Raw genomic sequence first — 23236 nt, 5'->3', positions numbered from 1 at the left:
CCAGGCTCAGCAGCAGACGGCCCCAGCAGCAGAGCGAAGGCGACCCCAGCGCAAACCCCCGGCGCAGGGGGTGCTCAGAGCGACTTCGGGGGCAGCCAGCAAAGCTGCCGGAGCTCCGGGGAAAAGCGCAACGTGAGAGCAGCCGAGATGAAACCCCCCGTCCACCGGAGCTAAGCCACCGGCTCCTCACCCCCCCTCTCCTCAGGACCCCTGCGTCGTCCTTGTCTTTACCATCCTCCCCAACACGGACAGAATCGTTCTGCACTGAACTTGGCCTGGGAAAGCCGAGAAGCAGCAAGCACAGATCGCCCCCAAAAGAAAACTCTGGTTCGTAGTTCCTCCAGGCTGCAGGTTCAGGCTTTTAGTCTCCATCCATAATGGTTTGGCCATCTACAACTTCCATCCTGCGCAGCGTTTATGGAACATTCCTTTCCTCCTCCTCTGAAGCAAGTGCAAATACTATTTGGCAAAGAGGAACTACCCACAAGGAAAGAGTTCCTCAGAGCAGTTGCACTAGAACTTGAACTAACCATAACATAACACGTCTGAATAATACTGTGAAAAATATATAAAATATGTTATGGCATTAAAAGTTTAAACATCATAAATCTTCAGCGTGCTATTTACTAGGCTGAGAAGGTGATAGAAACAACATTCTGAAGAAGTGGAATGAGAAAAGAAAGGAAAACGTAGCATGGAGGCCAGAGTGCAGCGAAACCCCCAGGGACCCAGCTAAAAACACAGCTTTAAAAGAAACGTTAGCCTAAGCTTCGCACAGCCCTGGCTGGTAGAATTTACCTCAGCACCGTAAACACGCACCTTCGCAGCAAACTGCTTAGTTACTACTCTGGAAAAGGACTTTAAAGAAACTTACCCAAGGAGATAAGAATTTAGCAGAGAAAAAAAATCAGGTCAGAATTAGTGGCAAAGGAAAAGAATATCATACAAACAAAACCAGGTTCTCAAAGCGTGCCATTGCAGGGGCCCCGTCCCCTTGGCGCTACGGAAGCGCTCCATCGCAAACCAGTGGGGGGGGGGGGGGGGACACACACACACTATGCAGAAAGCGGAGATTAACATGGCCAGCTACAAGATGTGCTCCAACATCGCCGAATTTCAATATAAATTCAGAGTTCAAGTTGAAATCCAAAACACCATTTTGTCAATTTTCAAGTTGGAACCTTGCTAAAGCATCAGCTTGGTCTGAGCTTCTTTCTACATACACAATTACTGATTTATGGCTCTCAGGCTCTGCATTACATTTCAGCAAATAGAATATTTAAGTAGCTACTGTGAAAAATATTTAAACAAACAACTGCAAATTTTGCAAACTGTCAGTCCAAGCCATGGAGAAGTTTTCTGGGGGCTCTGACTCCAGCGAAATAGGGTTGCACTCTTGTTTTCTGGAGGGGGTGATTTTTTTTTTCCTTTTTCTTTTTTTTTTTTTTTGTGGATGGTTGCATATGCAAACTTTCAACAAGAAATCAGTAAGAACCTGACTTGTTTGCTCCTCAGAACTGGCAATTTATAGGAAGCCCTGTAAAACTGTAAAATCATCTTCTTCCTCCTGTTCCCTTAACTCTCGCCTGTTCCCTTAACTCTCAGCAAACACTGTTTGCCAGTTGAGCAAGTTATAATTTGGATAATAACGCTGTTATGGATCAGAGCTACACATACAAAACCTAGAGACAGTCCTGACCAGTTTCACTACCCTGACATTAAGCTGACGTTTAGCTTAATATATCGCACACGTGGACAGAGCCTGGACTGGGACCGCAGACTATTCCTCATGCAAACTAACTTTTTCAGTTATAATTCAGAACAAATTCAATTTTCATCTGTAACTGTGAACTTTTCTAGCTTTTGTAGCTTCAAGTCAGCTCATTAACATTACTTAGACATCGTTTTTATAGTTGAATTATACTATGTTTATACTGTGGAATTCCATTACTTAATTGCTTCACTACTGGAAATTTCAGTGGGGTTCTCATTTTTCGCATAAATCTTGAGAATAAACATGTTTCTGTATTTCTCTTACTTAATTAAGTGCATATTTCACAAAAATAGCCAACATAGACAAATTAAGCAAAGCATCGTTTGCTTAATCAAATGGGAAACTCATGCCGCATGTAAATGGGGAGATTCAAGAGCTTTGGCATTGGCTTCCGGTAGCTGCCAGAGAGGAGGGGTTCCTCCAAACTGCCCAAACCTGGTGGGCCTACGAAAACGCTGCGCTGGGAATCCCTCACACAACGTGCCCACGGGAAAGCCAGCCCCAAAGCACGTGCAACCGTGAACCAGGTCCCTGCGAAATGATGGGGTCGGTCTGAAATGGGGGAGACTGTGGGTGCGACACCCGTAAGGTAAAGGGGGAAGGAAGGTGTACCAGTCCCTCCGCTCGCATGAAGGGCAATTATATCAACATATTATATCACATCAAGCAATCCGAATGTGGAAAACGTCTGCTGTTCCCTACTGATGCATCTCCTATCTCCCAGGAAATCTGCTCTGGATTCAGTTTGGGTTTGTTTTCTTAAGGCTTTTATCTAGATAAAGTGTAGAAGATCCATTTGGTTTCACTGCAGTGGTGGGGTTTGGGTTTTTTTTTGTTGTTGGGGTGTTTTTCTTCCATGTAGCAAAATCAGCATGTAGCCAAGTGACTGGGTGACGGGGCTTTAATAAAAATCAATCAGTAGCACACAGGGACAACATCACAGCACTTTCCCTCTCCTAGTGTGGAAACAGCAAACAGAAGACAGACATTCTTGCAATGAAGAAGCAAGAAATGAAACAGAGAAATAACAGGAATAAACGTCTGACTTTTAGGTCAATTGTGGGATTATTTTTTTTTTTTCTGTCAACAATTTGCTTCCTCTTCTGTACAGAAGTTTTCACAACTAATATGTTTGTTTTGAAGTTTAACAAGGGATAAAATAATGCCTTAAAATGAAGAATTACTGAAATTTTAACAGCTATTTTGGATGCCACGAGCTAAGGAAAAGAGCAATACACTTTAAAAAAAATGACAGATTTGTTCCCACCAAAAGGAGAAAGATCTCATCTCATTTTAGCCATGCATTCATTTCAATTCTAACTTCTCTCCTTACGCAGCTTTACAACGCGTAGGTCAAGGTATGGGGATAGAATGTGGGCTTTTTCTGCAACTGCAAAATAACTCTCAGAATTCATTTCCCTTGCAGACAGAGTTTTGCCTTTTAAAGCTGGTGTCTCTTGTCTTTCCAGCTGTCCCCCTCCTACAAAGCCAGTTAGATGTTGTCTACTTATCACATAGTGCAAATCGGCTCCATAGCAGCCCAAGAGACTGTTTCTAAAATTCCAGTACTTGACTCAGAAGAACTCCTTTTGCCAGAAACTGCTCCTACAATAATTGTGCAGACAGAATTCGTTCGGAAGTAACCTTTAAAATGAAGATGCCTTCCTTGAGGGAGTAGCGAGCACCAAACCGGGAGGCCTTTGCAGCTCGTTATCATCACAGACGCAACTGCCCTGTCTTTAGAGGAGTTATGCCTTGGGAGCCAACGCGGCATGTTTAGAGTTACAAATACGTTTACTGAAAGATCTTATTTTGAGCAACCTTTTACTCAAACATCAAAACCATTTAGAAATTATCACCTGTCTTGGCAGAGAGGCCGCAGCTGAACAATACGAGCAGCTGGATTCTGCATTTGTGTCAGCCTTAGTAGCTGGCATTGGACATCGGCCTCACTCATCGCTTTCTGAAACACAGCCAGGTTCTTACTTCCCAAATGAAACCTGCCTGAACAGCGACATTCCGTTTCACTGGAGTCCTGGAGGAATCAGGTGATTTATGGAAACCAGTTACTCACACATGAAGCCTGGGCTAAATAATAATCAATAATTTATCAATATTTTTAATATGACATCATGGACTCTGATTTTTCTTCCACCGAGACATTTGTAGTACTATAAATAACCTCCCTACTACACCAGAGAAAGATCCGTCCACAGGCCTGACCTCCGAAATAAATGTCTGCTCAGGTCTGGGCTGTGCCACCGGCTCCTGGGAGCTGCGGCTCCCCCCGTGTGTTTGCAACACGCCAGGAACACACCAGGTGGAAAGGCTGGGTCAAGGAAGAGGCTTTCACCAGACAGTTCAGGTATCGGGCAGCACAGCACAGAAAAAAACCAAGAGTGTATTTTTGACCTTCCTTTGATAGTAAGGACTTTTTGAGGCACGCGCATGTCAAGAGATGCCTTGCTTCTCAATAGCTCTGCAATTCCCACGTAACGCCAGTGTCAGTAGCACAGATAACTTGCCTGAATAGATGGAAGGACGCCTCGTTCTGACCACAGCTACCCAAGGATGCCTTCATTTGAGAACCGCCTTCTCCAGATACCATGGCTTGACAGGAAAAAAATACCGTTTTAACTAAGATGGCATCAGAAAGGACTTGATCCTACAGACAGGTGCCTCACAGCAATTGTTCCAACCTCTTACTATTTCAGGTGCTACAAAGCTTGTAGCAAAGGATCTAAGCATTCCCATTTCACCACAGGAGAGAAAGATGAAGAGCAATAATAATATTCTTGAAGTGTTTGTCTTAACAAGTACCAGTGCTCGGTTCCAAGGGACGAAACTAAAAGGCAATGTGACCCACGGAAGTGACGGCTGTAGCCTGAAGGGAATCCAGAGCTGAATCTCTCATACAGATACACAAAGTTCTGTTGATTTTTTCCTTTTCTGAATGCAAGCAGGGAAGCTCCTCCCATGGCCCGGTGGAGCATAAACTACGAGATCAGCACGTACTTTTACCACATGTTTCCACGTGCAAACTTGAGTTCGACAACCAAAATTATTGCAATTTTTAAGGGATTAGAAATGAAAATACCAATTCTAGAGGACAGAAAAAATGCTTTCGCTTTGATCTGAGTGACCTAGCTCATGCATTTCAAAATTCAGGTTTGGTTTTTAGCTGTATATTTATTTAGTTTTAAGACTGCAGCTAGCACAAACAATCCTGAATCTCCCAGGCCCCATTTTGGAGGGTCTAAGGTCACAACAATTTCAGTTGCATTTAAAAATGGTCAGTGCTTCCCAGCACAACTCTACACTGTTTAAAACAAACCAGCAGTAGATGTTGGAAGTCAGATAAGAAAGGGTAGTGAGAAAGACCTGGCAAAAAACAGTCTACGTAATGCAGAAAAAACACATGTACGTAAAATAGCTATTTGGAGAGCAGTGCCTTTTTCGCCATTCCCTCCCTTATCTTCATTCTACCTACTCTCTTGAGAGCAAGAAGTAGGCAGGTGGGAAAACAGAGGACCATAAGCTCAGGCTCCGTTACACAAATGTTTCACTATAAGCATAACTTTACCTTGTAAATGATGCCACTTGCTCCGAAATACACATTTACTGAAGAGCTCAGGACCAAAGCTAAGGCTGCATTAATCAAAACATTTTTCCTAGTTCACCTGGTATGGGTATTTCATTGTAGACGTTGTCCCAGCAGCTCCCATCCCACAGGCACACGGGGATTCCTCCTTTTAGACTCGAGTCCACTTACCTACAACATCCCATCTTTACCATCATTAAACTACCTGCAAGACACCGAAGGCAGAAAACCTTATCGGAAGCGCCTCAGTGTCTATTTCCGATACTAAAATGTTTTCCTTTGCCTCGGACACCTTGCCTTAAAAATTTTGCTCTTCATCAGCTGTAGTCACAAGATCCAATACACTAATTAATTGAACCGCATAGTGAATTTTTGGCCTGCAATATTGAAAATTACAAGAGGTGATACAATGAACCAGCGGATGCACTGGTGAGTTTTTCCCTTTCTTGACAAAACAGAAACTAGATGAAATGAAACCCAAGGCAGTTCCCAGACATGTAAACCCACAGCAGGAGTGGACTGTGTTGCCTCTCGACGCTTCTGCCCTTGCCACAGTCCACTAAAACCCTGATCAGATGCGTGGCTTGGTGTCTGCTGCTTAGAGCGGATCTCAGCTTGGCCCACCATGGCTCTTCATTAGCTCTCGGTATGTAATCACCATTGTCCTAGCAGCTTTCCAAACGGGAAAGGAAACACCAGAGTACAGTATTTCAAGCTGGATGCCAATATGCCAACTCCAGTATCGTACTCCCATTAACAGAGAGTTTCACGCCTTGCTGTAATGGCATATTCTACTTCTGACGTGTATTTCGTCTCCCTGAGATATGATTTAAAACGGACTTAAAGACATCAGAAGTTGAGACATGAAAAATCCCAATGCTTTCAAATGTAGCTCGTGTTCTTACTGATATCTACAATATGAAGCCTTTTCTTGCATGCACAAGCAAGGGGGGTGACATTGCTCAGGTGTTTTTCTGCAATTGGTACGGTTTTTTTATAGCAGGCTACCTTAAAGATACAGGGATGCCACTTAGGGATAAAAAAGTGACTCTTTTCTAAGAGTGCTGTAGTATCTGGAGTAGTCCCTAACCTACCTTTACCAAAAGAACATTACTACATGGTGCATTTTAAGGGGGACATGACATATAACAAAACCTGTTTCCGGCAGGCGAGGTTGCTTCCTGCACATCTGTGCAGTGCTATACAGCAGTGCAGCAGAGGGTCTACTCCTGACTGGCACATGGCTGCAATGAAACACTGATACTTCTTGTAAACCCCAAGATGTTTAACATGTTGGCACAGAGATGCCTTTAATCTCATTTCACGTGCAAAGTCCTCTCCCCTTGAAAAAAGCTCTTCCTCATACAGAAACCATCCGCAGTGTGTCAAGTAGCCAGTGGCTGCGGCTTTCAAAGCAAACCCAGAAGTATTATTCCATTTTCCGCTGAATAAAAGTATTGAGGTTTCTTTGTCAGAGAAGAGCGAGGCTGGATTCCTTTATCCCCCTGCCCTTTCTGCTCACAATGCCGTACTCTGTTTGGTGGGCCAAGGAGGGGTGGCTCCCAAGAGATCCCAACAGGATTCAGTCCTCTGGTAATGGACTCCTAATACTGACTAGAACCATCAACCTCCTCCACACTTCTCTTTGAACGAGGGTAGTCTGTCAGGAGTGGAAAGCAATTTAAAACCACTGGTAAAGAGAGAGCTTAGGTAGAGAAGAAAGAACGATTTCTTATCAAAGCTGCCAATAGAGAAGACCCAGGTGGTATGGCAGAGGGGATCCCAAACACCTTCCTCCAGCCCAGAATTCGCAGATGCGATTCAGTAACAAACAGTGGCTTTTAGCAGCTCAACACAGCCTTCGGAGGGTGACGATTAGCAGCTCGGCTGGGGGGAGAGGGGAGGAAAGGAAGAGCCCAGCATCCTGGGAGGTTTCAATGCTGACATTCCCCTCTAGGAAACAAGGGATCCGCAGGTTAGCTGCATGGTCTGCGCCTGACGTTTCGGCAGGGACATCAGCTTCAGCGGCCTGCTTAGAGAACTTTCAGTAAATGCTTTATGTACATACCTACCTGCGTGAGAAGACCCAGACGGCGGGAAGCCACAAGAACACGTGGCATGCTTAGGCTTTGGAGGTGATCGCTAACGGAGTCTATAAGCCCTGCTGGGGCTGATTTCTAGACGCAAAGAGGGTGGGCACAGCAGACTTACTCTTTGAATGGTTTTCAATGTGGCAATTTGTTGTTGGGCTGTATCAGAGAGGTGGGTCAAATTATACCCTTTGAGAACTGCCCCCTCATGTTTCATTTCTCATCTTGAGGGAAACTGAATTCTCATTTCCCTGTTTTTTCTACGAAGACTAAAAGCAGTTTGTGCAAGAAACAAGCAAAGTTTTAGAAGTAAAGCATGCTGTCAGGCAAAGAAATGAAAGGGTCTGCTTTCACCAAACTGTTGTGATTTAAAAACTTCTACGTGCAGAGATGCCTTTTAGAGCATTATCTTTGGACAGGAAACACCCCAGACTTCAGTGCATACAATTTAGAGTTCTTCTAATACATTTAAGTGTGTGGGGCGGAAACATAATCTGTTTTGATAACTCTTGACATTAAACAGTGATAAATAATTAAATATGTTTAACTGTTTCATTAACTAAAGATAGATAGATTGAGAGCGCTCCATAGATAGAACATAGATCAAAAAGATTGAGACTGGCTGTAAATTCCCCCGATGTTTTATGACACCATTTGTATTCTGTCACTCACTAGCTTTATGTATAGTCCAAGCTGTGAACTGAATACCCCATTCAGAAAGCCACTCACTCTGCATGTTATTGCAATTTAATATTTTCACACACAGACACATCATTATCTTGGAACCTGACACTGCAAGGAGAATTCAGTAATTTTTCAAGAGCGCTTTTTTTTTGTTCTAATGTGAGCACTGAGGCACAAGATTGATCTAAATGACCACTCTTCCAATATTTTGTCTCTAGACAGATAGATCAGCAGGTAGATATTTGTCTGTGTTTTCAGGGATTCTTCTCATTTCAAACATGTACAATGGAATTTCACTGAAAGAACTAAAAAGAAAGATTAAGGATCTGTTGTTAGCAACAAGACGACTACCCCTTACGTAGTTACAGCTTGTGACTGTGAACTAGATACACATATATATATTGACAGGGAAGTCCTCAAAGCTGTCTCTTCCATCTTCAATTACCGAAACGTGGCTGTGGAATGGGATTATTCCACTTACGCTAGGATTCTGAAGGGCAGTAAATACCCATTCCTCTAGGCTGTTTGAGAAGAATCAGGCATACAGCTCTTCAAATTACGGGTAAAAAACCTCATTTGTTTATCAATATTTTAAAAGCCAGGTCACATCAGAGAAAGGACTTTAGAAGTAGAGACAAAGGCACAGCTGACTTCATCCATGGACATAGGTATATCTTATACCAGACCCTCGGTAGCTAATCATTAACGAGCATTATGTACAAATTCAGATATAAGAAAAATCTTTATATGCAAATAGCATTGACGTCCCAAAGAGTTCAGAGCCTTGAGGGCCTGCTCCAAAGTCCAGCGAAGTCAATGGAAAGACTACCATGAACTTCAGCAGGCTTCAGGTTCTGAGCAGCGAGGTTGCAGTGCTGCTTTCCGAGAGGAAATGTCTGGCTACGGTGAAGGTTTCCTTAAGACAGTGATCAGCTATACAAGGTTAAAGGCAAACTTCCATCGTGGAATTCATATTTCCTGGTCTTGAGCTAGACAGAAGCCTCGAATTGCCCTAAGTTACGCCCTCAGTATTTTCCTTAGGAAAGAAAGGAAGGTTCCAAACCAAAGCAACGCTCCAGAAATCTTCTGCATGTTCTTGTTTCCCTCTCTTCCCCCACCTCGTTTATTAAAGCACTGGCTTCTTCAGTGAACAACAGGGGAAGCCTCTAGGTGCGGAGGGTAGGGAGGACCACTTCGCCGAGCGCTGGGCTCAGTCTCCAGGGGTGTGATTTGGGCTGAATTACAGACCTGTGAGAGCCTCGGCTTCCCCAGACAGGCCAGCGAGTACGTCCTTCCACCACTGTCACGCCGAGAAGCAAAATTCACCCACACAATGCGAGTCGCCCAGATCGCACGGCCATGGACACACGGAAGAGATGCTTAATAGAATTAATTCTGCGGCAGGACATTTCTCTGGTTAACGCCTCAAGACTTATTTCATAAACTGCTAAACAACAATACTTTGGAAAAAAAACCAGTTCCTGTCCATTGGGTAAAAATAGATTTATAGATAGGTGTTAAATGCGGCTCCTTTTTCTGATCTACTGGAACAGACAGCGCTATTACGTAAATCAATATTTAGCTGGGGTATTGACTCCTGGATCATACAAGAAACTTTCTGATTATGGCTAGAGGCTATGATGTGACTATTTGCACCAAGCCTCTGTGTTCTTTCAGGACACAGAGATCTACACATTAACCGACCAACTACACAATAATGCTGTTTTATCTGAAATAGGAGTTAAAAAGTAACACCTAAGTTTAAAGAGGAAATGAAATACATACTATGAAACATGTAGGCCTTCAACATCTGCATCGTCCACCTCTCTGCCTGTCTGAACAGCTACAGAGAATCCAGAAGTGAGTTTTCCGAGGCGTACGTAACAGGGCGATATCCATTTCGCTTCACAGGTGCACGCTTTATGTATAAATAAATAATCCTAAAGCCCCCGCAATAAACAACTTGAGGAAGCACTAGAATTTACCTAAAGGGCCTTAAACGCACAGACACTCTACGTGTCTGGGAAAGCAGGCGTCCCTGGGGAGGCACCTGTAGCTCCCCAGGCGTTCCCGTCAGGGCGCATCCATGCGACTCGCTTGCGCCTGCCGAAGGCTCGCCTTCCGCCGCTGCTGCTGAGCAGCTGTTAAAATCACTCCTTAGCAGATACCATCGTGAACAGAAGACGAAGAACCCAGTTCTGTCCTGCACTTCAGCTGGAGAAATACTTGAAGAGTATTCTAGCAGGAAGAATTTAAGAACTCCCAAAGTAACAAGGATCTGTTTTTTATTCATTATATATGGGATACATGAGCAGAACTGTTTCTGAGCAGAGGGCTTTTCAAAGTTCTCCATGAGGTATCAACTGCTTTTTAAATACGACTATTGTGCCATGTAGGGATTTAAGTTTATTTTATTCCTATGCGATAATTCTAAAATAAAATGCATGATCACTTGCAAGTTGTGCGTGTTCTTTATTTCACATTTATGTAATAAAATATAAAATGAAACCAGTCCTTTTCTATAAACAGAAAAAAAACAGTAAAGCAATTTTATACTACACGAACTTCAAGCACAGCCATTTAAAAATTAATTTACATGATTGAGCCCCAAAGGTCCATTCACTGTGAATCATGTAAATTAATATTTAGTATTTACTATCCTGAAAGGAAAGAAAATGCCAGACTACAGGTAAACAAAAGCATCTTTTTATAAGCATCTGAGACGGAATAAAAGATTTTTAGCCAAACCCGAAACTTGCAAACAAAAAAAAAAAAATCTGATCCGGTAAATGCAGCAAAAACATCCCAACAGCCTCGGTGGGAGTTGGAACAAACACGAAGATAGTTAACGATACGTTTATCCAGAAATCACGAAGGCAGGTATGCATATCCCTCCCATTTTACAGATGAAGTAGCTGAGGGTAAATTATTTGCTTAAGCTGGTAAAGTCAGTTCATCAGCCTAGCTTAGCAGAAAACATACTTTCTGCTTTTTGTGCATCTCGGACCAAGCTCTGGTCAGGTAATACTGTCTCAATATGCTCAAGGGTTGGTGGGTTTTTTGTTTTAATAATAGCAGCACAGGACCCCACCGCCAGTGCCATTGCTGCACGCTTCTACAACTTTTCCATGTTCCGAGCAAAACTTCACATCCAACTTTCCATATTTTCTTACAGCCAAAGAATCGTATACTCAAAGCACAATAACGCTGGGCTGAGAGAATAAACACGTGTGCTAAATATAGCCTTTATGCTGGAGGCCAGTTCATGGTGCAGAGTTGGCCCGAGCCCAGTCCTGTGCCTAAAACTCAGGTAAAGCTGCTCTGCGAGGAAGGTTTACATAGCAGAGGGAAAAGTCTCATTCTTGCCCCATTCTGTAGCCTCCCCTCGGAGCCCGCGGAGCCCAGGAGCGGGGCTGGGCTCTCCGGAGCAAGGCCGGGGCACGAAGAGAGGCACGGTCGTGGTCCCATCCCCACCCTCGCTGCGCGGGCACTGGCACCGCCTCTGCCTTCCTCCAGACCCAGTTGCTTCCTCAGCCTGACGAAGGAAACAGCACTGAGCTTCTTTAGTCCCCCTGAAGTGGCTTTATATCAAGTAGGAAATAAAGCTGATTTTTTTTTTCCCTGTAATACCAATAAAACAATAACTCGATATCACTTCTACCAAAACACTGCTGCTATAAAGTTAAAGATATGGAAAAGAAAATTAACTACTGTTTATGACAGCAGTGGAAGGGGAAAAAAAAAAAAATAAAAGCACAGTGCATGCAAGGGAACAGATGGCTTATGTCCAACATGGCCCATCTTCTGTATATTACTTCTTTGGAAAGAAAGTCCATGCCACTTCAGAAAATAGCAATCTGTCTAAAATATGGTGAGGTTATATAATTGATCATTCCATAAGTTAAGAAAAAAGCCAAGCTACATTTCTCCATCGGATATTGATCTGCAGACGCCAAACGTGAATCCCCTTAAACCAGCCATATACCGATGTTTGTATATTTTATGCACATACGCACAAAATCTCTTGGGTCATGTCCTCAGCTGGTGAAAATTAGTTTCATTGATGTTGATACTGATTTACATGAGTTGAGGATCTGGCCTCCCATTTTAAAAAAATCCTGAATTTTGTCACTTTAGCCTCAGTTTTCACAGAAGAGAATTAGGCACATGTGTTTGGCTCAACGCTATTCACCGATTATACGTGCATCTTAAACCAATACCGTGTGCACTTACATATGAAAGACATACGTATGAACAAAACCAGTAAAGAACAGCTTTGTGGCTAAATCATGGTATCTAGAAAATACCTCGCCTAATGACGCGCAGGGAATCTAGCTGTGAACCAGATAGAGTGCCACGTTCTGCCCCCCCGCCGGGCTGCGGTCCCACCGAGCCCCGCGTCGCTGAAGGCAGGCTGAATTTGGCCCTGGCTACAACCTCACGGAATCACAAGGGAGATCTGTTTTCAGGAACGTACCAGGAGAGGGACGCACGCGCCCCCCCCTCTGTCCCTCCCACCCTCAGAAGACCAGAGAAATACTCAGAACTACTTGGGGAAGGTGCTGCCCAACGGGTAGCGTATAACGAAAGGCTAGCAGGAGGGGGAGGAGGTATCTGAAACGATGCCGAACTTCATAACGTTCGTAACCTGCACTGCTAGGAGAAACTGTTCCTTGCGCTTGCCTTACCAAAAGCTGGGCTTGCAAACTGGTACGAGCAAATTCAGTTGAAAAAATGTACAGGGAAGTGTGTGTCACTGCGAACGAACGGTCCGTCTTCAAACTGGGGAGGCTTCAGGCAGACAGGCATGGATTTTCTACAGGGGAAGCAACCTATGAATCGTTCAATAAAACGTACATGCGATAATGAATAGCCAACCTTCTTTGGTGGTGATAAGATATTTTAACTAAAAACATCAGGGCATGTTTAAAAAATGATTACAAATTATTTTAACAGTGTATTTGCAGAGGGTTATAAAAACAGCTATAATATTTTTGTCTTGGATTCTAGAATTACCAGTGTGACAGCTAATGCAGTAATGATTTGTTTCAAATGCCAGTGTTTAAGCTGTATAAAGCTGATTTTATACATTTTTCCAGTAGGCCGCATTGTAGTTAATGAAATTAAACACACCAATCGCATTTGTCCCCAGGGGATGAGGAACTGAACACGCCACTGGTTTATTTTTTTATTAAAATAAATTGCAGCCAGCAAGATGGACTAATTGCATACAGAATTGAAAAAGAAACATTCCATTGATATAATTAAGCCAATTTTCATGGACAAAAATAGTTATAGTGGATATAAAATAAGCAGAGCATTCACTACGGTTTGACTTCTCCCCACCCTCTGTATTTTGTACAGAACATTAACTATTAAACAAATATGTATCTCAAATGGGCTGACAGCGTTATCTGGTAATGATGGCTAAATTGATCCCAATAACTGACGCCGGGGCATTGTGTCTCATAGCTTTGGTGAGAGAGTTCGTCAGCCAAAAAAAACAGACCAGCAAAAACCTACCACATCAAAATGTTACCTTAAAGCAAAACACCTGAAAGATGTAAAACTATCAAGACAAAAATAAATCACCGCCCAGTTGATTTTGGTCTGACATTTCACCCCAAATGCTTGCGCAGTCACTTCTTTTCCAAGAGCTGTGGTCCAGCCTCCCCTGATTTTGTCCACAGTATTACAAAAAGCGAATGGCTAAGAGAAGACGATGTCTTTCCACGCCAGCTCAACAGAGACCAAGATTTACCGTGATAGAAGCATTATTCTGTGACCTACTGGAAATAATTTGGCTGCCTCCGTCCATTTTCAGCTGGAAAATGTCTCCCCAAGAGAACCAGTGGCCTTGTTTGCAATACAAAAGTGGGTTCAGCAGTACAAAAAAAATGCCTTACTGGCTTTCTGTCATAAATTTGGGTGAAGCACATCTTGGGGCTACACGCTGAAAGCTCGTCCACCCTCTGAACAGAGCCTTCCCTCTCCCCGCTGTCCCGGGCACTGCTGAGCGGAGCACCTGCGAGTTGGAACCTTCGCCCAGAGAAGCGCTTTTCTCCAGGGCAAAGGAGTTCAGATTCTGGCCCTATCTGCCGGTGGTAAGCGCTCATCATGACCCTTACCGCAGGGAAACTTCTTCCCAATTACAAAAAAAAAAAAAAAAAAAAGCCAGCTGCTTATTCAGGGTATGAGCATTCAGAAGCACTAAGAAGTACGCTTATTCCAGGGATGAAAGTCATATTTCATTTTTATTAGCAAAGAGGGTCATATCATTCACTGAGTGAAGAGAAGGAAAAACACTCTTCAGGACAGGGACACTCTGTTACAGATTTGGACGCTACGTAACGCGCAACCTACTGCAATAAAAATAAAAATAAAAATAAACAGCCCATGAGGAGGTAGCGGTGATGCATGAAAATCCATTAAGAAAATAAAAGAAATAATAAGGTCACAGATCTTTTCCACTACAACATCCCTGACCTGAAATTCCTCCAGAAAAAAAGGGCGTATTTAAGATCAGAAAACACAGCAGTAACTTTGGTGTGGAATGCTGCGGAGTACTGACATATCAACAGGCTGTTATCCGGAGAGTGGAAACAAATGTGTTTGCACATATCCTTCAGATGTCTTCGTTCTTAACTGCAGATGGCCGTTGTATGCATGTGTATTTATTGATATGCTGGTTACTTACCCCTACGGGATTAAAAATATCTTTTGGGAAATGGGCGTGAGAAAAATCATTATTCAGCTTAGATTCTGATCCTTTTCAATTAGCATTCAGAATTTATCATGAGTTTATCATTTAAATAATCTCTAACTGGAAAAAAATAGACATATCCAGTAATAGGGGGAGAGCATTCAAGTCGTGGAAACAAAGCATGGGCTTGCCCTGGCCCACAGAGAGCACGGACAGCCTCGCACGCCAGCAGCCTCGCGCTACAGAAAAGGCCTAGGTTCTTTATTGGGAAAAAAAAAAATAAATAAATAAAAATCTACATTTACAATTTCTGACACCCTAAGTTTACTGCAACAGGGAAAAAAATATAATAAACAGAGAGAACACAAATTTTACAGTTAGGAGGGCAAAAGCAAGTGTAAAAAACGTGGGTTCTTTTCCTGATCCTGTCGCCAGGAGCGGACGGGGTCCTCGGGCAAGTCACCACATGCTGCCTCCGCTTCCCCGGCCGTGCCCGAGGACTAACAATGCGCTCCCCACCGTCAGGGTGGCTGTGAGCCTTACCACATTCATGTTTGCAAACTTCTTTAGGCCTTTGTCTTTGAAGCACTATATTAAACGGTACAAAGCTTTTATAAAATATATAAGCCATAATAATCATAGCCATAATAACAATAATAATACTTCTCACTCAATAGGGCCTTTCCCTCTGAGAATCTGAGGGTGCTTTACAAACGCTAATGAACGCAGCCATGCCGCAGAAGGATATTTCCCTCTTCACCAGAAGATTCCCTTGCCACGCACGTCAGGTATTTCCCTTCGCAATCGAGCCCGTTTGCGCAGGCAGCAGCGCAGCCGGCGCAGGCAGGTGTAAGCCCTGTGCAGCGGCAGGCTGCGGCATTCCTCGAGCACCGGTCATGGAACGGTTACATCCGACTGAGGAGCTGGGGTATTATTACAGGGAGCAACAGCGATGAATTACACTGCTCCCGTGTTGTGAAATCCTAGCTCCTGCATTGCATTTTGCCTAGGAGTGAGTGGAGATTTTGTGTGCTTCAGGTACGCTTGGCTTTCTCCCGTTTGGTAGTTCAGGATCCTGCCCATTGCAAAGTCTTGTTATACTGGTAACGTACGACTGAACGCGGGACGGTGTCTGTGCGGGGAACAGAAGAGCAATTCTTTGCTCTTTCTGACCTCGGTGTCTTCAGCAGGTATTTTTAATAGCAACCTTTAGAAATATGCTTGTTTTAATTTCTTCCCCTTAGCTCACTAAAGACCTAATTTGCTATTGCTGAACTTGAACTTACACTGTGGTTCCGATACAAAGTCTAAAAATAAGGCAGCTTTATTTGTTGTTAAACAAAGTTTAAAAAATACAAGTCAATTTCTGCACACAACGTACTGATTCGTGATCACAGAGTACCTGTGATTTTACTGCATCTTATAAGATCTTCGTGCATTATCGGTTCAACAGACAAATGCATCTGCACAGACACGTTTTGCATCTGCTCGGTGGTTTTACAGGACATGGGAATTTAGTGAAATCGGAATAACGTTCCATCCTTTGATGCACTTGATAAACTTACATTTCTATACGCGCACGCAAATGCCCCGTGATGCAGACACACGTGGATAAAACAGCACGCAGCTCGCACGCAAACCAGACGGACACCCACAAGCGTTGGCTTTATTGCGGGCCAAAATTCAGGCCCCGATTCCTGCGTCTTTTCCAGCTTTAGCACCTTGAGCCTGCCGGCCCGCGGGCGAGGCCAGCTGTCTCCCACGCCAGGTCGCCAGCTCCTTCCCCCGGTCGCCGCGGTTCCTCCCGGGGCGAGGGAAGCGCTTTGCAGTTGTTCCCTCCGCACGCTCTCAAATAAATCAAGCGGGGAGAGCGGGGCGATTGATAAATTATATTTGTACTATTTGGATTTTTTTTTTTTAAGACTAAACCGATCTTAAATCCTGGGTAATTTTTGTTGAAGCGCTAATTACACATCACCTTAATTAGCGGATCAACCCCCCCTTCCCTGCCCGCCATCCCTAATTGCCTAATTGAACAGATCCGGGGCAGGGCGGGGGAGGGCGAAGCCGCCACGGCGGCGGGGACCCAGCGGCGGCGGGGACCCAGCGCCGGCGGCCTCCGCGCCCAACCGCACCTGCGGCGGCTCCGCGGAGCGCTGCGCCCCCGGCCGCGGCCTCCCCGGCCCCGCGCCGGCCCCCGCGCCTCTCCGCGCAGCCCCCGGCCCCGGCTTGGCGAGCGCCCGGCCACCGAGGCGGCGGCCCGGGGGGGCGGCCCGGGAGCCCCGCACCGCCGGCAGCCCCGCCGTTCTCTCCGCCGTCCCGAGATCTGTCTGTCTGTCCGCAAGCGGGCGGCTGGCAGAGCCCGGGAGGCTGCTCCCGGCCCGGGGATCTGGGGGAGACGGGGCAGAGGCGGCGGCGGGCTTGAGGGTGTAAAAAAACCGAAACGCCCGAAACCGCCGTAAATTCTCGTCCTCCGCGGGTTCCGATGCGGGAACCGGCCGCCCGAGCACACACACAGCCGCACGGCGAGAAGCGGTACTTGGACTCCAGCCTCCCCCTTCGCTTCTCTCCCGCTCCCTTCTCGCTCCACCACCTCATCAGCCCCGGGGCAGCCCGTCCTCTCCGCAGGCCGAGTCCGACACCGCGGAGCGGGTACGGGCGGCCGGGACGCCGGGCCCCAGCCGCACCCCGCCGGCCCGCGGGGACGCAACGGCTCTGCCTCAGAACTCGGGCTCCAAGCTTGGACCTGGTCGCACTCCTAATAACGACAAGCGAGCGGGACTGCAGAAGCGCTGGCCGCCGTTTTGCGGCACGAACGTTTATTTCGGACCCGCGGTCCAACAAGCGCCCATCCGCGTGCGGTTTGGAATCGCGTTTGTGTTCCGCAAGCGCAACTCGGGGGATTCCGAAAGGGAACGAATTTGCTTTAACCCTGCGGCGCCCAGCTCCTTCATTTGCCGCCTCTCCGCCTCCCCGTTACCAGCCGGAGGCCGCCAGCTCCTGCAGAAGCCTCTCCCCGCTCGCCAATATTTTATTTTCTCGCCAAGGACGAGGCCCGTTGCCCGCGGGGGCGCGGCCTGGCCTTCCCCTACCTGCCTGCCCCAGCAGGACCCCCCGGGGCTGCCGGGCTCCCCAGAGCCACCGCGCACCCTCCTCCGCGGCCGCGGAGGGCCCGAGGAGCCCGAGGCCGGGCGGGGGGCGCCCACCTGGGGCACCCCCGGCTGCCTCCCTCCCGCGGGGCCGCCGCCCCTCCTCGCACCGCGGGTTTTGATTTACAGCCGTGGCATCCCAAAGGCTCCCACCCCCAGGGGCGAGCGGCAAAGCGAGCGAAAACCACCCGCGCCTGCGGGCCGGCTCCGCTCCCTGCCTTCCTCCTCCCGGGCCCGGCGGGCATCCCCCTCCAGCCCCCACCGCCTTCATCCCCTTCCCGGGCCAGGTGATCGAGTCCAGCTCCCAGAGGAGCCTCACATCTGCTTAAAATATTGTCCAATGAAATGAAATTCTACCGCATACGGTGGTTCTCATGCACTGGATGCTGCTGCCTCGCCGGCCCTGCGCGGCTTTGCCCCGGGACGCGGGCGGGAGCGAGCCCCAGCACAGGCCCGCGGCGGCGTGCGGGGAGGCCGCGCGGGGTTCGTGCGGGAGCCGGAGTTCGCACTGCCTTGCCGGTGTAAATACAGCGAGATCCGTACACTCGTGTCCGTGTTTAATCTGTTTTGCAAATAAATACTCCTGGGATATGGAAACCTAAGCTTTGGACTACTGTTTTGAACTGTGATACCTAAAAAATCCTCAGCTGAAACCCCATAAACCGTTGGGCCTTGTATTGTATTAAACACCTGATTTTAATCAGAGCTCAGCCTTCCAAATAGACACTTCAGTTCGCGTTAGCAGCGCCCGCTCCGCGGCCGGAGGTTTCTGGACGGCAGCTCCTGCTGCTGCAGGGCAGCGGCTGCTTCCCGGCACAGAAGCCCCCACTCATCTCCCTAGCACTTCAGATAGCCAGGCACTGAAAAGCTCTTAGTCCTTAAGCTGCAGAAGCTTCCTGACGGCTGCCAAGCTGGGAGAGCGCCCGGGGAGAGGCCGGGGCAGCCTGCGGGAGCCGCGGCCGGACCCCGCACCGCACACCCGGGCACACAGCGGCCAAACCCGCACCGCACGCGGCTGCAAAATCCCGGACCCGGCACCGCGCGCAGCTGCAAAGAAATCCGGTGCCTTTTGCAGAAGCAAAAGGAAAGAGATGGAGAAAAAAAAAATTATAAATATTCCACTCTATTCAACCTCGCTTTCACAGCCAAGAGAGCTCTGAAAATTACTCTTCTGCGTAACAACCTAAAACAATAAGTGATGACTGTTTAAAAAAGTTGTTGTTATTCGAACGGAGGCGTTTAAAGCTTGTGTTTATTGCAAAAAAATGCCACCCCAGGATTAATTGAAAGACAACTTCGGGAGCAGCGCGGCCGCGAAGCGCTGGCAATGCCGGCCCCGCTCGGCGCGGCCACCCCCGCCTCGCAGAGCCGCGCTGCTCGGGGCGCGGAAGGTGCGCGGGTGCCAGGCAGAGACGCGCAGGGGCTGGTCTGGGAGCTGGGGAACCGTACGGGAGCGCACTGTGAAAGGTGCCCGCAGCAAGGTAAAGCGCCGGGCCCGGGGCTGCCGGCCGCGTCCTTGCGGGGATGGAGCGGGGCGGCGGCGGTGCCCGGCCGCGGCGGGACCGGCTCTCGGAGCGGGGAAAGCGGGGCGAGGAGCCGCACCGCTCCGCGGGAGCGGGGTCCCCGCCGGGGAGGGAGAGGGGAACGGCAGCTTGCGCCCGGGAGCCGGGACCGGACCCGCAGCCCGAAGTGCCCGCCGACCTTGAGGAGTTGAAAAGGCTCCCGAGTAACGAACTTGACCGACAAAATAAACCTTTGAGCCCACGTGCGGCAGCGCTGCCGTTCGCTCCCGCTGCCCCTTCGCCAGCCAGGCTTGACACTACGCCCAGCGTTTCGCCCAAAACGGGGTTTGTCGGCGCAGGGCCGGGCTCGGGGCGCCGGCTGCCCGCCGAGCCCTGCGGCAGGGCCGCGTACCGGGGGGGGGGGGGGGGGGGGCTGCTGGGGGCCCCCAGCCTCCTCGGCCGGCTCTGAACTGGTCCCAGTCCGCCCCGAGGGCTCCCTGAGCGAGCGCCCGCGGTTCACCGGGCCGGGCGCCGCTGCCCCGACCCTCCGAGCACCGCAAGCGGAGTTTCTGGCAGGGCGCAGGCTACGCTGGAACTTCTGCAGCCTCCAGATATTTCGCACAGAGCCAGAGCGAAACAGAAACTAAATAATAATAGTAATAGTAGTAATAGTAGAGAAGCACAGCCAGGCTGCCCGGGCACCGGGATCCTCTGCTGCCCCGAGCCTAACTGCTAAATCGGCGAGGAACCAGACCGAGCGTTTGCAGCTGGACTCTGCGGGAGCGGGGGCAAAAAAGCCCCGCTCTTCCCTACAAAAGCCACGCTCTCCTCCTCTGGAAATCCAGTCTAAAAACGATTCGAAAGGAAGAAAGGAAGAGGGTCCGGTGGAAGACGGAGGAAAAAGCTGCGCGAGACTTACGAGCTGCAATTCCACCCCCAAGTAAATTTTAAAAAATTAAAAATTAAAGACACTCCCCCACACTCCCCTCCCCCAGACCTTCTTAACCCCCAGCTGGGACACCCGAGCTGCGTTCAGGATCTTCCCTCTGGACCTGCGAATCCAAAGCCCCTCACTGAGAGCGGATCCATTTTTGCTACAAATTCTCTTCCTTCCCTCTCCTCGATAATTGTTCCCGAGACCAGAAGGGTTTCTTTTCCCCCCCGTCTGCCTCTGCCCGGCTCTCCCCCCCCTCCAGCGCCAAGTCTCTCCGGCTCTCGCAGGCAGATGCCAAACGCAGACCTCTAGCGCCCACTATTTCAAAAGCCAGGAATATTATTTCACAAGACTTGGAACGACTCAATAAAAAAAAAAAAAAAAAAGTTGCTATCCCCTTTCGTCAACTTCCAGCTAACTTTCGCTTTTCTCCCCCGGCCCCGCCGCGCCCGCCGTCCGCCCGCCGCGCCCCGCTATAGCGCGCCCGGGCGCGGAGCAGCGCGGAGCGGCGCGGAGCAGCGCGGGACGCTGGGTCTCCGCGGCCGCGGGGCGGGCGGCGGGGCTGGCCGCCGCCGCGGGGAGGGAGAGGGGCTGCAGCCCCGCGCAGCCCCCGGCCCGGCTCCGCGCCCTCCGGCCCCGCCGCCGGGGAGGGGGTCCGCGGAAGAAGGGAGGGAAAGGACCTACTTTTGGGCAGTTTTCTCGCCCGCGCCTTGGATCTCATCGTGTCGGCTTGTGGATTCCTCTCCTCCTCCTTGAGCCCAGAAGCAGCTACACACTATCTTCATCTCCCAAGCATTGTCAGTTTGGACACCTTCGCACATGCGCACAGAGCATTCAATCTGACACCCTCACCAGGGCCAAAAAAACTTTCCAATGTATTCATCATCATCAGGGTGGTTTTTTTTTTTTCCTCCGTTTTTTTTTTGTCCTATCCTCTTCTTCAGACCACTTATCTCTCCCCCCTCCTCTCTCCCAGCACCATCGCAGCCTTCCCCTGATCTGCCCCTTTAAGAAAAATCAGCCCTCTCCGCTCCTAACCCTCTGCACACTGACCTTACACAGTGGACAATATTTAAGGATCAAGGTGCCATCCTATAAAGAGGTGATTATCATTATATTATTATTATTATTACTACTACTAAATAGCAATGCTGTAGAGAGAGTTTGTTAATGGCTGTCATCCTGTAACTGTACATATTTTAGACATGCTTTTATTTTTAATCTGAAAATTTTATTTACAGTAACTTTTCAACCCGTGCCTGTCTGTCTTTTCTTCCCGTTTGCCCTTCTTCCTCCCTCGCCCCCTCCGGCTCAGGGGGCCGCATAACTTGTAAAATAACATCATTTGCGCTTTGTGTTCTGCCGTCATTCCTCGCCTTTCCACCAGAACGTTTCTGCTCGCCACCGCCGCTCGCAAGCCTTGCCTCTTTCCTCCCCCACTCGATTTTGTCCGTGTTCGTGAACGTTTTGACCCAGCAGGCGAACCCCGGGCTCTCGCTCCCCGGGCCCGGCGGCGCGGAGCTGCCCCCGCAGCGGCGGCGGCCGCCGCTCCGGGGGCAGCTCCGCGCCGCCGGGCCGGGGCGGGAGGGCGGCGGGGCCGGGGCGAGAGGGGCGGCGGGGCCGGGGCCTGCGCCCTCGCCTCCCCGGCGGGCAGCGGCGGCGGCCGGCGCGGAGCCCCCGCGGGAGCGGCGGGGACGGGACGGGGCGGGACGGGCGGCCGCGGGCAGCCGGTGCCGCGCCGCTTTCTTCTGCCTTTCAGGTGGAAGGCAGCGAGCTCGGGAAGCGCTCCCGAGGGACGGGGGACGCCGGGAGAGGCGCGGACACCCGAGAAAAGGGGGGAGAGGAAGGAAAAAAAAAAAAACCAAACCCAAAATCACAAAGCCCGCGGAGCGATGCCGGCGAGCCCCCAGGACCTGCCCGTCACCCCCGGGAGCGGAGGTAGAGCGAGCCCCGGCAGAGCCGCTTTGAAGAAAGGAGCGAAGTGTAAATAGCCCGATGATTGATGTGCTGTCTTTGACTGCGGAGAAAGCACTATTTTAATTCAAGTGGCCAGGTCAGATGGTCACGGAAGAAGGTTGAAAGGTAGGATTTAATGAGATTAATATGGAGAGAGAGGGAGAGAGAAAGCGCGCGCCTTCATAAACATTCAATAAAATAATCGGGTTAGGGAGAGCGCTCTGATGTGCGCTTGAGGTGCTACCCCTCACCGGGGCTCGGCGAGCAGAAAAATCGGGAGCCCTCTCACTGAAGGGCATCGCAAAAACAAAGCAAAACTTCTGTGGGTGCGTCAGGTCTCTGCTGGAAGCCATTCTGCCAGCTGCACTTTTGCCCTGCAGGTGGAACTGGGGAGGGGGGAATATTCTTGCTAATTACCGGTTTTCCCCTCCTCAATAAACTCTTTAATTGCAAATGGGAGCAGGGCCCTTTCAGATGCTACCTAGGAGCCAGCGCTAAAGGGAAGGGTGGTGGAGCAGGAGTCCAAATAAAATAAATACGTTTGAAGGGAACTCGCAGCCACGTGTCGCCGAAAATGTTGAAATGGTGCCCGTGAATTCCTGCCTGGAGGACGCCTCAGCGCACAGGTAGCCGCTCCACGGCACGCCGCGCACCCCGAGGTCGGAAAAACAAGCTCCTCCGAGCTTCACCGGCGAAACAGGAGCGCTAATGTTTCCAATGCATTGAAATATTTCTTCCAGCGATCCCGGACGCTGGCTGTCTCCCGCATGCCCCCGCTGAGCTGCTCGCGGGACAGACAGATTTCAGTTTGAAAATGCCGTCCCGGTTATTTCTCCCTGTTAT

At 48.8% G+C, this 23236-nt stretch overlaps 1 protein-coding gene across 3 annotated transcripts in view; it reads right to left on the bottom strand.

Moving 5' to 3' along the window:
• The window catches only part of PRDM16 (PR/SET domain 16), a 354915-nt gene that overhangs the window by 319090 nt on the left and 12589 nt on the right, over positions 1 to 23236 (bottom strand). The window contains exon 1 of one of the 3 annotated variants that reach the window (XM_009460869.2): positions 21122 to 21288. The exons of the other annotated variants lie outside the window; for them this stretch is intronic. Coding sequence (XP_009459144.2) covers positions 21122 to 21158 — 37 coding nt within the window. The 5' untranslated portion in view covers positions 21159 to 21288. Of the gene's footprint in view, positions 1 to 21121; positions 21289 to 23236 lie in introns of those variants that run through there. 3 annotated transcript variants of the gene reach the window in all.

Source organism: Nipponia nippon, unplaced genomic scaffold (genome assembly GCF_047370975.1).
Source record: "Nipponia nippon isolate SJK-2023a ecotype South Korea unplaced genomic scaffold, ASM4737097v1 scaffold_19, whole genome shotgun sequence".
Classification (NCBI taxonomy): Eukaryota; Metazoa; Chordata; class Aves; order Pelecaniformes; family Threskiornithidae; genus Nipponia; species Nipponia nippon.
Note: the sequence above shows the minus strand (reverse complement) of the source record. Positions and strands in the feature narration are given on the sequence as shown.